The 14,778-nt window shown below is 38.3% G+C and overlaps 1 protein-coding gene across 2 annotated transcripts in view; it reads right to left on the bottom strand.

Annotated features, from left to right (window-relative positions):
• The window catches only part of nfkbiz (nuclear factor of kappa light polypeptide gene enhancer in B-cells inhibitor, zeta), a 22,352-nt gene extending 11,026 nt beyond the window's left edge, over positions 1-11,326 (bottom strand). The window contains exons 1-5 of one of the 2 annotated variants that reach the window (XM_062062223.1): positions 10,859-11,326; positions 10,727-10,780; positions 10,434-10,642; positions 10,264-10,369; positions 262-408 (exon numbers count right to left, since the gene is read on the bottom strand). In XM_062062223.1, the coding sequence (XP_061918207.1) occupies positions 262-408; positions 10,264-10,369; positions 10,434-10,642; positions 10,727-10,747 (483 nt within the window). In that variant the 5' untranslated portion in view covers positions 10,748-10,780; positions 10,859-11,326. The remainder of the gene's footprint in view (positions 1-261; positions 409-10,263; positions 10,370-10,433; positions 10,643-10,726; positions 10,781-10,858) is intronic. The other variant, XM_062062226.1, reaches the window with a different exon arrangement.
• Positions 11,327-14,778: the final 3,452 nt, after the last annotated feature.

The following is a 14,778-nucleotide window of genomic DNA, read 5'->3' as shown; positions in this document are numbered from 1 at the left end:
TAATAAAGCAGACAGTTGACTTTGGAATGTTGCACAGGTGGCATCCTATGACAGTTCCACGCTGGAAATCCTGCGAGCGGCCCATTCTTTCACAAATGTTTGTAGAAACAGTCTCCATGCCTAAGTGCTTGATTGTATACACCTGTGGCCGGGCCAAGTGATTAGGACACCTGATTCCGATCATTTGGATGGGTGGCCAAATACTTTTGGCAATATAGTGTATCTATTTCAATACAGCACAATAGAAAGTTAACTTCCAACCTGAAGACTGAGATAGAATCCTTTCTCGGCACACACGTGTAAAGGTGAGCGCCCCCATGAGTCTCTGGCGTTGATGTGCGCGCCGTGCAGCAGCAGGTCCTGCACAATCAGGTGCTGATCGGCAGCTGCTGCCACATGAAGCGCCGTCTGTGCACAGAAGGAAGGGACATGAGCTCACTCTGACTTGAGCAAACATTCACAAACGTAACATAGCTTCGCTACTTCAGGACTACCGTATTTTTCGGAGTATAAGTCGCTCCGGAGTATAAGTCGCACCGGCCGAAAATGCATAATAAAGAAGGAAAAAAACACATAAGTCGCATTTTTGGGGGAAATTTATTTGATAAAACCCTACACCAAAAATAGACATTTGAAAGGCAATTTAAAATAAATAAAGAATAGTGAACAACAGGCTGAATAAGTGTACGTTATATGAGGCATAAATAACCAACTGAGAACGTGCCTGGTATGTTAACGTAACATATTATGGTAAGAGTCATTCAAATAACTATAACATATAGAACATGCTATACGTTTACCAAACAATCTGTCACTCCTAATCGCTAAATCCCATGAAATCTTATACGTCTAGTCTCTTACGTGAATGAGCTAAATAATATTATTTGATATTTTACGGTAATGTGTTAATTTCACACATAAGTCGCTCCTGAGTATAAGTCGCACCAAACTATGAAAAAAAAAGTGTGAATATATATTATAGTTCACCCATAATTGTGTTTGACTTTTACGCAGGAAGGACCTGATTTACGAGAGATTTGCGTGTACTAAAACATGTGCAAACCTGACAGCACACCCACAGCTGATCTACTAAACGTGTGCAAAGTGGATTGCGTCTGGAGTGAGCAGAATAAGGCGTGTAATCCATTTTGCATCTCTGTCTTCATTAATATGCAAAATATGATGATCATCAAAACGCCAACAATAGTGGGAGGAAAAAAATGCAAATATAATTATTTAGCACATGCAATGTGATTTATAAATAGTCATCACCCTTTTGCCAACACTATTTTGTGTTTTATTTAGCACGTGTCAGAAGGATGCGCAAACTGACAGTTCCACACACGGCTGCAGGACGGACGGACGAGATTCTGTCATTGAACGTGTGTGTGTCAACATTTTGGACGGTCGAAGAAATTAAGCAATTTCCTTTTATAGTTTTATAGCTCTAGGATGATTTAAGGGGCTGTTTAAAATTACCGGTAATTCAATTGATGTGTTTTGGTTAGAGATGTCCGATAATATCGGCCTGTCGATATTATCGGTCGATAAATGCTTTAAAATGTAATATCGGAAATTATCCGTATCGTTTTTTTTTAATTTACTTATTTTTATTAAATCAACATAAAAAAACAAGATACACTTACAATTAGTATACCAACCCAAAAAACCTCCCACCCCCATTTACACTCATTCACACAAAAGGGTTGTTTCTTTCTGTTATTAATATTCTGGTTCCTACATTATATATCAATATATATCAATACAGTCTGCAAGGGATACAGTCCGTAAGCACACATGATTGTGCGTGCTGCTGGTCCACTAATAATACTAACCTTTAACAGTTAATTTTACTCATTTTCATTAATTACTAGTTTCTATGTAACTGTTTTTATATTGTTTTACTTTCTTTTTTATTCAAGAAAATGTTTTTAATTTATTTATCTTATTTTATGAATTTTTTTTAAAAGGACCTTATCTTCACCATACCTGGTTGTCCAAATTAGGCATAATAATGTGTTCATTCAACGACTGTATATATCGGTATCGGTTGATATCGGTATCTGTAATTAAGAGTTGGACAATATCGGAATATCAGATATCGGCAAAAAGCCATTATCGGACATCCCTAGTTTGGGTGTCTGTTAGCGTTTTTTTTAATTTAAGACATATATTACTATAATATATCTTCTACATGAAGACATCTTTTATTAAGCATTTTTTTTGGCATTTTGCATTTTCTCATTTCAGACGCACAAAAGCGCTGGTGATACCATCCGCAGCTTCGCGCAAAGAGATAAGAGTCAGTGTGCACATGTTTCTGTGTCTAGATTTCAATTCAGAGAAGGTGTTACAGATTATAGATGTGTACTGCAGCAAACATCAAGCGCACACACACACCACTTTTCAATTGCACACGCAGTGTTAGAGAACACACGCAACACGCCCACTTATAGTACATACCATTTATATTCTGCACAGTGTCTAGCACGTGCTATTTGGATCTTAGTCATTTAGGCCAGTGGTCCCCAACCACCGGGCCGCGGCCCGGTACCAGTCCGTGGATCGATTGGTACCGGGCCGCACAAGAAATAATTTGAAAAAATATATATATATATATATATATACACTACTGTTCAAAAGTTTGGGGTCACATTAAAATGTCCTTATTTTTCAATGAAGATAACTTTAAACTAGTCTTAACTTTAAAGAAGTACACTCTATATGTTGCTAATGTGGTAAATGACTATTCTAGCTGCAAATGTCTGGTTTTTGGTGCAATATCTACATAGGTGTATAGAGGCCCATTTCCAGCAACTATCACTCCAGTGTTTTAATGGTACAATGTGTTTGCTCATTGGCTCAGAAGGCTAATTGATGATTAGAAAACCCTTGTGCAATCATGTTCACACATCTGAAAACAGTTTAGCTCGTTACAGAAGCTACAAAACTGACCTTCCTTTGAGCAGATTGAGTTTCTGGAGCATCACATTTGTGGGCTCAATTAAACGCTCAAAATGGCCAGAAAAAGAGAACTTTCATCTGAAACTCGACAGTCTATTCTTGTTCTTAGAAATGAAGGCTATTCCACAAAATTGTTTGGGTGACCCCAAACTTTTGAACGGTAGTGTATATATATATTTTTTAAATTAAATCAACATAAAAAACACAAGATACACTTACAATTAGTGCACCAACCCAAAAAATCTCCCTCCCCCATTTACACTCATTCGCACAAATGGGTTGTTTATTTCTGTTAATATTTCTGGTTCCTACATTAAACATAATAATATAGATCAATACAGTCTGCAGGGATACAGTCCATAAGCACAAATGATTGTATTTTTTTAAGGCAAAAAAAAATACAATAAATACAAATAAAAATAAATAAAATTTGTCCGCAGTGACAAAAAGGTTGGGGACCACTGATTTAGGCCCTAAGCCTTTAAGTGGCGTGTTGGAAACATGGTTGTTATTGGACGATCCCAGGATGTGGCTTACCCAAAATTGGTATTTAATCTAGCTGGCTAATTTACAAAAGCATATTTTCTGCCACTAAAAAGTACTTCGATGCGCATAAATAAAACTAGAAGCCAAAACAGCAAACATTTACAGTGACCTCCCATTACACTTTCATTCCTCACATTCAAAAGTTAGACTTGTTTGGCAAGGTTTGCGACATCTACTTTAGAACCACACCTTAGACCGGGCAAGACAAAGTGAACTATCATTTCCAAATCCACACAAAAAAGCTCAAACTGTTCCAAAAACAGTTTTTTTGACAAACAGATAATAAATAATAAATGTGTATGCCTGTGTCCGTCTATTTTCTACTGCTTATTCTGTTCATGGATACAGGATGCTAGAGTCTATCCCAGTTAATTGTAGGCTGCAGGCAGACTACACCATGGGCGTGTTGCTAGTCTGTGGTACAGTGATACCTTGGTACAAAAGGTTACAAAAGGTCAAACAAAAATCAAATTGTGCGAGAAAAAAGGAAGCAATTATTCCCATAAGAAATGATGCAAATCCAAGACAAGACAACCCAATTATTGACATTTACATCGTTAATGGAGACATTTGCTCCACTATACAAACTTCTGGGTTTACGAACAATTTTCAAGAAACAATAAAATTTGTGAATTGAGTTTCAACTGTAGTTTAGTTTGTCACTCGCAATTACAGAAGAGATGTTATACAAAAGAATATGGCAAACATTTTTGTCAAAAAAAAAATATTACCGAAAAACGAGGTACTGCTGCATCATTTAAAACCTATGTGTCAAAGTCAAGGCCCGCGGGCCAGGTCCGGCCCGCAAATGAACTATCTATGGCCCCCGGGGTGATATTTTTGAATTGAATTGAATTGAATTACATTTATATAGCGCTTTTTCTCAAGTGACTCAAAGCGCTTTTACATTGTGAAACCCAATATCTAAGTTACATTTAAACCAGTGTGGGTGGCACTGGGAGCAGGTGGGTAAAGTGTCTTGCCCAAGGACACAACGGCAGTGACTAGGATGGCGGAAGCGGGGATCGAACCTGCAACCCTCAAGTTGCTGGCACGGCCGCTCTACCAACCGAGCTATACCGTCCCAATATAAATAATAAATACCGTATTTGATTATTAGAACCGGCCCGCAGGCCACAGCCGCCTGCTGCTGTTTTGCACGCACCAATACTCCATCAGTGTTGGCTAAGGGTGTAACGGTACGTGTATTTGTATTGAACCGTTTCGGTAGGGGGGTTTCGGTTCGGAGGTGTACCGAATGAGTTTCCACACGGACATATTAAGTAGCGTAACGCACGTTGTGTAAACAATGCACACCGAGGCACAACACACGGCATGCTAGCAACGACCGGGCTACGATAGACTGACCATACGTCCTCTTTTCACCGGACATGTCCTCTTTTGCGGGGCTGTCCGGGCGGAGTTTCTTAAATGCCTCAAATGTCCTGCATTTTGAGTTAGTGTTGCGTGTATTTTCAATGTACATTCAGGGTTAAGAAGGGGTTAAAAACAAAACAAATTGTGCGCGCAGCAGCATTGGTGAGGGAGGGGCAGAGACAGAGAGAGCGAGAGAGTTATGATAAACGCGCATGCGTCGCCAGGCTCTGCTTTTTATCCATAGATTTATCACATTTAATTTTTTTATTATCTATAGCAGGGGTGTCAAAAAAATACTATTGAAATAAACAAAAACATAACAAAAGTGAAATAAAAAAGCTTAAAGGTTAAATGTAATTTAAAAAAAGTTGCAATGTTGACTAATAAAACAAAGCTGTTTTTTTTTTTTTTTCAAACTGTCATTGCTCAAAACATAATATTGAATCAAAATCAATGTTATTATGAATTATTGACCTATCCAAGGTTCCCATTACTTCACATCAAATATTCCACTGAGAAAAATATTTTTGGTGGAAGATTTTGCAAATTTGGTAAATAAATAACCAAAAAATGTATATTTTGTTGTTTTCTTACTGTACCGAAAATGAACCGAACCGTGACCTCTAAACCGAGGTATGTACCGAACCGAAATTTTTGTGTACCGTTACACCCTTAGTGTTGGCGTTAGGAATTTTCCCAGTTTTTGTAAGCGTTTTGAAAACAAATGATAATCATCATCATCCTGTTATATCTCACATTCTATATTGTGTTTTGGAAAAAGGTTGTCAAAAACGTTAATTCATTTAAAAAAATAATACAAAAGAAAACCATTTTTTATGCATATATTTAGTTATAAACATTCATTCACTTTCTTCTTTCCTTCATGGATCTAAACTTTTCCGCTGCTGGTAGTTTTTTCTATATTTTTATTGTAATATTTTCAGACGATGTTCTATTTTTGGCCAAAGTAAGAAAGAAAACAATCTGAAGTTGTCTTTATTTTTTAGTTTTAATGCCACAATTTTTAATAGATTTTCCTCCATGCAGCCCTCGAGCTAAAATGAGTTTGACACCCCTGATTTAAAACATAAAACTGGCAGTGTTTTTCATATATTCAAGTACAAATGTTTTCAACATTTTTTTTAATGTTTCATATTTTGCGATACTGGAATGTAACGCTTCACCTTCCAGGTGATATGAATGTAAAACCTGTTCCACAAAATATTGACATTGGAAGGTTTTTCGATATTTGTGTGTTTCCATTACCAGTTTTTCGTCCATTGTATGTTAGCATTACGCTAGCGGCATGAGCCAATACTGTATGGTTGGATTTCATTTTTTTAGTTTGTACTGATGTATATTTCTGGCCTTGTCATCCTCGTCCGGACACGAGGACGACGTGGCGGTGTGAAGGACCAAAGGAGACGCCGAGGACGCATCGTTGAACAAAAAGTTGCTTTATTGCAAGCGAGCGTCATTTTAGAGGTCTGCAGTACCTGGAGGAGGTCTAGTCTAAAAGATGTGTCACTCCCAACTTGGAGAAGCCAAACCAACAGTTTTTTATTCCCCACTCATGTCTCGTGGTTGTGCGCTCGTTCAGGAGAATATAACCTGACCATGTAAGGAGATTAAGTTAAACATGTAGTCTCTTCTCACGGATAGAGCTAGCACTTTGCATACCAAGGTCCAATTAACTGCCTTTTATCTTGCCAGGACTAATCTAGTCAACATGTGCTGTCAAAGCAGTGTTTTATTGTATGCTCACCACAAAATACCCCTTATTCACTTAAACCTGGTGGTTCACTTTCTCCAAGATGAATATAAACGTTTACTATATGCAAAACATAATGTGTTAATTAATAGACACCTCAGTATCAAACTGTATTGTTGATTTATAATGATCCCGACGTCATACAGTATTTGTGCATTTCATTAGTACCGTATTTTTCGGACTATAAGTCGCAGTTTTTTTCATAGTTTGGCCGGGGGTGCAACTTATACTCAGGAGCGACGTATGTGTGAAATTATTAACACGTTACCGTAAAATATCAAATAATATTATTTAGCTCATTCACGTAAGAGACTAGACGTATAAGATTTCATGGGATTTAGCGATTAGGAGTGACAGATTGTTTGGTAAACGTATAGCATGTTCTATATGTTATAGTTATTTGAATGACTCTTACCATAATATGTTACGTTAACATACCAGGCACGTTCTCAGTTGGTTATTTATGCCTCATGTAACGTACACTTATTCAGCCTGTTCACTATTCTTTATTTATTTTAAATTGCCTTTCAAATGTCTATTCTTGGTGTTGGGTTTTATCAAATAAATTTCCCAAAAAAATGCGACTTATATATGGTTTTTTCCTTCTTTATTATGCATTTTCGGCCGGTGCGACTTATACTCAGAAAAATACAGTACCGGTAATTGTGTAGAAATATGGGGAAATAAGTACAAAAGTACACTTATTCCCTTAGCATGTTACAAAAAAGAAAGAAGAGTTATAATAAGACATAATGAGTGATACATATGTTTTTTTTCCTTCTTTATTATGCATTTTCGGCCGGTGCGACTTATATTCCGGAGCGACTTATACTCAGAAAAATACGGTATATTAATGTACATTCCTTTGTGTGCTTAATTTTACGGTAACTTCATTGTGAAAACTATCAATGAACAACCTCAAGTTGGACACTTTTCAAGGACTTACCTATCTGCCAAACTAAATTCCAAAATGTATTGAAGGAAAAATATACGTAAACAAACAAGGGGTGGGTAAAGTGAAGCCAGTGTTACGTTCTAGTATTAAAATAAGCAGCAGCAATTGTAAAATACAGCAAAATTATATAATGTAACAAGAAAAATATATGTATAATATTTCTTTAGCCTTTGTAAAAAATTACATGCACCATAGCCAATTATGCAAATAATACAACAATGTCATATCAACAACACCCTGGCACTATGTGGGGAAACACTGAACTACTTAGCCATTGTGGTTTTTTTTGTTTTTTTAAATTAAGCATTAAAGTGCAACTGCAATCTGCTCGAAGCTAATGTTCCAATTAATACGATTCTCAAATAAAAATTAAAGCTGCAAGCAGCGTTGGTCGGGCCCGCATATTTGGCAGGTGCTAGTCCTAAGTGGTCAGTGTATGAAATCTAGCTCTAAGTCAGACCTACATAGAGGTTTTTGTTTCATGTCTCTACGATATTCGTACTGGGAGTTAGAGGAAGTTGTGTCTGTTTTTTCCTAGGTGCTGCGGCACAGTGGTTCTTTGAAGGCTCGTAAAATAAAAACCGTAGCACTTATCCAAACTCTTTGAGTATCCTTTAATCAGAAGGGTTCAATCTCTCTCCTGTAGTAGTTTGAAGCCGAAATGACAAACGCGCTCAGAGGAGATAATGTTTGATGTTTGGTGACCGTTTTTCACAAAAATTTTGTTTTGAAAGGGAGATTGCAAACTTCCTGTTGATTTTTGCTGAAGGATGTCAATCTATGAAATGTAGGTCTAAGTGAGACCTACATAGAGGTTTTTGTGTCACGTCTGTAAGACGTTCCTACCGGAAGTTACAAGCAGTTTTGTCTGTGTTTTCCTCTGAGGAGCAGTTTTGTCTCCGTTTTATTCAAAAATTGCGCTAGAGCGCAATTTTGAGTTTTGGGGTTCGGTTTTTTTTTTAGATCGCAATTTCCACCAGTCCCAATGTGTGTGAAAAGTTTGGTGAGTTTTAAGGGGGGTCAAATTACAGCTCAAAGAGGCAAAAATTAGTGTTTTTAGTCATTTTTTGTCTTGAAGGGGAAATTGCCAACTTCCTGTTGGTTTTTGCCAGAGGATGTAAAATTATGAAATGTAGGTCTAAGTGAGACCTACATAGAGGTTTTTGTTTCATGTCTCTACGACCTTCCTAGTGGGGGTTACAGGCAGTTTGTTTTTGTTTTTTCCTAGGGGGCGCTAGAGCGCAATTTTGATTTTTGGGGTTTGGTTTTTTGACTAAAGTGTTGTGTCAGCGTTTTTCTATGTGTGTGTAAAATTTGCTGAGTTTTGAAGCGTGTTAAGGGGGACAAAGTAGTGCGCAAAGCTGCGGAAGAATAATAATTAAAAAATTGCGCTAGAGCGCAATTTTGAGTTTTGGGGTTCGGTTTTTTTTTTAGATCGCAATTTCCATCAGTCCCGATGTGTGTAAAAAGTTTGGTCAGTTTTGAAGTATTTTAAGGGGGTCAAATTAGAGGTCAAAGAGGCAAAAATGAGTGTTTTTAGTCATTTTTTGTGTTGAGGGGGAAATTGCCAACTTCCTGTTGGTTTTTGCCCGAGGATGTGTCATTATGAATTGTAGGTCTAGGGGAGACCTACATACAGGTTTTTGCTTCATGTCTCTACGACCTTCCTAGTGGGAGTTACAGGCAGTTTTTTTTGTTTTTTTCCTAGGGGGCGCTAGAGCGCAATTTTGATTTTTGGGGTTTGGTTTTTTGACTAAAGTGTTGTGTCAGCGTTTTTCTATGTGTGTGTAAAATTTGCTGAGTTTTGAAGCATGTTAAGGGGGACAAAGCTAGAGCGCAATTTTGAGTTTTGGGGTTCGTTTTTTTTTTTTAGATCGCAATTTCCATCAGTCCCGATGTGTGTAAAAAGTTTGGTGAGTTTTGAAGTATTTTAAGGGGGTCAAATTAGAGGTCAAAGAGGCACAAATGAGTGTTTTTAGTCATTTTTTGTGTTGAAGGGGAAATTGCCAACTTCCTGTTGGTTTTTGCCCGACGATGTGTCATTATGAATTGTAGGTCTAGGGGAGACCTACATACAGGTTTTTGCTTCATGTCTCTACGACCTTCCTAGTGGGAGTTACAGGCAGTTTGTTTTTGTTTTTTCCCTAGGGGGCGCTAGAGCGCAATTTTGATTTTTGGGGTTAGGTTTTTTTTACTAAAGTGTTCTGTCACAGTTTTTCTATGTGTGTGTAAAATTTGGTGAGTTTTGAAGCATGTTAAGGGGGGCAAAGTAGTGCGCAAAGCTGCGGAATAATAATAAAGAATAATAATAAAACCTTACAATTTCAATAGTGTCCTTTGTCCCTGTACAAAGGACTCCCTGTGGGAGTCCTTTATACAGGGTACATGCGAACCCTAATAAAGAATAATAATAAAACCTTACAATTTCAATAGGTCCTTTCGTCCCATTGCAAAAGGACTCCCTTTGGGATTCCTTTGACAATGGGCCGTGCGGGCTCTAAATACAAAATGTCACACTACAGTCACACTAACCGGGCTTGTGGAGGCGCATCGCTAAGCCGAATGTGCACTTCCTGTCTCCCGCTTGAAATGAGTGTTGTAAAAAATATGTGTAAGCAAAATGTATTCTGCAATGTGTCAAAATCTTTACCTGCCCTCTGTGCTCCTTCATCTCTAAAGCATCGCAGCCTGCCATCTTGGCAGCCAGAACGTGGGCCAGAGCCCTTCTGCCTTGAGCCACAGCTATGTGAAGACATCTGGTAAAAAAGAAGAACGTGAGCCAAAGAAGGCATGATAAGATGTTGATGATACAATACCTACGTGTCGCCGTCAACGTCCTGCCTGGTCAGCACCTCAGGGGAGACGCCTTCAAACCTTTGCGATTCCTGTTGGATTTGCCAGTGAAACAAAGTCATCGGAGACTTGGGAGCCGGAGGCGACTGGAGACAAGGTGAGGACACATAAGGACTCATGTCAGGGGTGAAAGTCCCCCAGTCCTCAGTATTGAATGAGTCCTCATGTTTCCTCTTCTGACGGGGAAACATGTTGGGAGTTGTCACTGCACATTCATGAAGTAAAAAGCAAATACCACACGATCAGTTTGCCTTGAATACCTGACGGAGCTGGTGACTCATCAGCAGTTCTCTGGCACTGATTTTCCTGGGGAACTAGCAAAAGAAAGCGTAAAAACATGTTCGACAATGCACATTTTACCCAAACTTAACGTTATAAATCATTTGCTTTACCTTTATTGCCAAGCTCTCAGTTTGCGGTCTTTCCCTGGTCGCAACAGGACAGAAATGAGGAACTGAAACATGCCACACCTGACAGCACTTCCTTGTTGACAAACGGCCGAGGGTGACTTTAAAGCTGCGTAATTTGAAACAAAGTCCGACTGCGTTTTGTACTCTTTAACTACCTTTCAAGAAATGTAAACCTTTCTTTGGTGTTTGTACAACAGCACTCAAGAAATTACAACATGTGATTTCAGAGACTGAATTATGAGTATACACACAATAAAAACATATTTAGACCACAAAAAAAAATCCATACATTTTTGGTGAGAACCTGCATACATATTTGCCAATTCATTATTTCAGATAGACTTGTCCAGGGTGTACTCCGCCTTCCGCCCGATTGTAGCTGAGATGGGCTCCAGCGCCCCCCGCAGCCCGGAAGGGAATAAGCGGTAGGAAATGGATGGATGGCATTATATCAGGTAGTCTCTATAGCAGGCCTAGGCAATTATTTTGACTCGGGGGGCCAAATTTAGAGAAAAAAATGTGTCTGGGGGCCGGTATTATTTTTAGGAACACTAAAACAAAACCTCACAATAATGTCTGATTGAATGTTAAAAACGTTATGACAGACCGCCTTAAAAACGGAATGGAATTTCAATTTTTTTTTACTGAATGAGACACCCAGATAGAAGAATGTGAGATTTACAATATTAGCTATGAACGATAAAACACTGAATATTGACCGTCACACCCCCTCTTCATCCACATATACAAACACAGCAAAATATGATTGAAACAAAAAAAAACCTACTATCTGATACATCTCTAAGCTGTAGAACGTTGTTGTAAAAATCTCCTTCCGCATCTGTCCCTGACACCCACATTTTAGGCTCTGGAAACACTCTGTGGAAACGCTCCCCACCCACACTGCTTGGTGCCTCGTCTGAGCTGCTGTGACTTAGATTACCATAGTAACTAATTAGATTACCATAGTAACTAGTATATCATGCAAAAGTGCAGATTCCAACCATTGTATAGTTCAAGACTTACGGCCATTAGAAAACATCACCGCACATCATAATGGCAGCTACACTTTCCAGCTTAAAGATCTAAAAAATTGATTTGGGAATGTCCGGCGGGCCAGATTGAAAAGCTTAACGGGCCGCATGTGGTCCCCTGGCCTTAATTTGCCCAGGTCTGAATTAAACAGTTACATAATCTTCACTGTATTAAAGCAGTATAAAATAGTACGTCATCAAATTATTCAGACAAATGTAATAATTACAAATAAAGTGTACCTTATAATTCTTCTTCTTTCGTATTATGCAAATAAAGTAAGTAGTCCCATTTTGGCTGAATAAACAAAGCACCTTCCATCAAATTTAAATTAACTTAAATAGTATTTAGGCTCCTACACAGTATATGCTGTAGTTCAGTCTATTCAGCCTTTAACATGTATACACAGCTTATTTGTCATCAAAAGAACTTGGGAGTGACCAGCAACTTACACACACACACACACACACACACACACACACACACACACACACACACACACACACACACACACACACACACACACACACACACACACACACACACACACACACACACACACACACACACACACACACACACACACACACACACACACACACACACACACACACACACACACACACACACACACACACACACACACACACACACACACACACACACACACACACACACACACACACACACACACACACACACACACACACACACACACACACACACACACACACACACACACACACACAACACACACAGTTTCATTTGTTTCCTCTTTAAGTAAAAGTGTCCCCAATCGTTACATTTACAGCACTTTACCATGAATTGATTAACGTGGACCCCCGACTTAAACAAGTTGAAAAACTTATTCGGGTGTTACCATTTAGTGGTCAATTGTACGGAATATGTACTGTACTGTGCATTCTACTAATAAAAGTTTCAATCAATCAATCAATCAGTCACTTTATATACTAAAATTTCATTTAAGTATTGTCCTCTTTCAGTAAAGGTGTACCCAGACAGGCTTTGTTTAATTTACAGCACTTTATATGTATAGAATACAGTAGAACAGGCCTATATGCTTAAGTTCAGGCTAGTTACATGGATGTAATAATTTATATAAACATGTATATACAAGTTCAAGTGTTTAATTTAGTTTTTTTGGGTGTTAAACTGCAAATCTTTGTTTAATTTACAGCACTTTAGCGATGTTCAATGCTAATAAAGCACTTTAAACTTTAAGTATGACTAAATGCTTTCTTGACTTCCCCTTCCTTACTGACCACCAAGCGACCCCAGGGGCCAGGGCCCAGAGGCCAATATGACGTGTGAAATAATGTCAATTAAATCAAAGCATTTAGTTTTTTCATATACAAGATACACGTTTCTATGCATTTCAGGGTTTTGGGGAGCCAAACCCTCAAATTTCTTTCCGCCGTGAAAGGTGGCAACCCTACCAGAGAACAGGTAGCAGGCCCAATCAAAATTACCACAGGTTTTTTTAGTTAGTATTTTTAGTATGAACAATGTGTGGCGTTTAGGAATTGTATGTGAAGAATGTGTTAAAGGCCAACAAAAAAGATTCTTTGGACAACCTTGAAAAATGGCGTCAAAAGAACCACCCAACTCCAAGGATCAATATGGCAACCCCCCATTTGTTGGTCATCCATTAACGAGAATGCCAACTAAACAAATGGACAAACAAATCGCTACACTAACTAATTCCACTTTTGTTTTATTTGTTGGTGCATAACAACATTGTAACGTCATCCCCATGTTTAGTCAGAACTGGGACACATGCTCATGGATTATATAAAAAGTGAAAACATTGTTCGATAGTTGCAGACTCAATACAGAGTTCCCTCGCCACTTTGTGGTTTACTTACTGCGACCTCAGTTCATCGTGGAATTTAGAGTACCATTGACTACATTGAGATTGGAGTGCTCATTGAAGTTTCATGTTAAAATGATGTCGGTTATAGAGTGTATGAAGTGTTTTGAGCAAAGGAAATGTTCAAATGTGCGTGTCAAAACCGTGTGGAGTGCTTAAAGAGAAATTCCTACAATATTCCATTAAATCTAAATAAATATCGTCCCAAAATCGCAGAAATTTCGCTTGTAATAATCGAGGGAACACTACAAACTTTTTTGCGAGGATAAATAAGACAATATGATCCTTTGTTTATTCATCCCACAACGGGGACATTTACAGCAGCAAAGGGCAAACAAAGTGAACTAACAATTTAAATAAAAAATTAAAGCTGCAAGCAGCGTTGGTCGGGTCCGCATTTTGGCAGGTGCTAGTCCTAATTAAATCGCAATTTCCGCCAGTCCTGATGTGTGTAAAAAGTTTGGTGAGTTTTGAAGTATTTTAAGGCGGTCAAATTACAGCTCAAAGAGGGAAAAATTAAGTGTTTTTATGAAACTTTTGTTTTGAAGGGGTGATTGCCAACTTCCTGTTGATTTTTGCTGAAGGGTGTCAGTGTATGAAATCTAGCTCTAAGTCAGACCTACATAGAGGTTTTTGTTGCATGTCTCTACAATATTCGTACTGGGAGTTAGAAGAAGTTGTGTCTGTGTTTTTTTCCTAGGTGCTGCGGCACAGTGGTTCTTTTCTTTGAAGGCTCGTAAAATCAAAACGGTAGCACCTTCCAAAACGCCGTCAACTTTTAATCAGAAGGGTTCAATCTCTCTCCTGTAGTAGTTTGAAGCCGAAACGACAAACGCGCTCAGAGCAGATAATGTTTGATGTTTGGTGACCGGTTTTAACAAAAATTTTGTTTTGAAGGAGGGATTGCAAACTTCCTGTTGGTTTTTGCTGAAGGATGTCAATCTATGAAATGTAGGTGTAGGTGAGACCTACATAGAGG

This window comes from Entelurus aequoreus, linkage group LG01 (assembly GCF_033978785.1).
Source record: "Entelurus aequoreus isolate RoL-2023_Sb linkage group LG01, RoL_Eaeq_v1.1, whole genome shotgun sequence".
NCBI lineage: Eukaryota > Metazoa > Chordata > Actinopteri > Syngnathiformes > Syngnathidae > Entelurus > Entelurus aequoreus.
The sequence above is the reverse complement of the archived record's forward strand: the minus strand, read 5'-3'. Positions and strand labels throughout refer to the sequence as shown.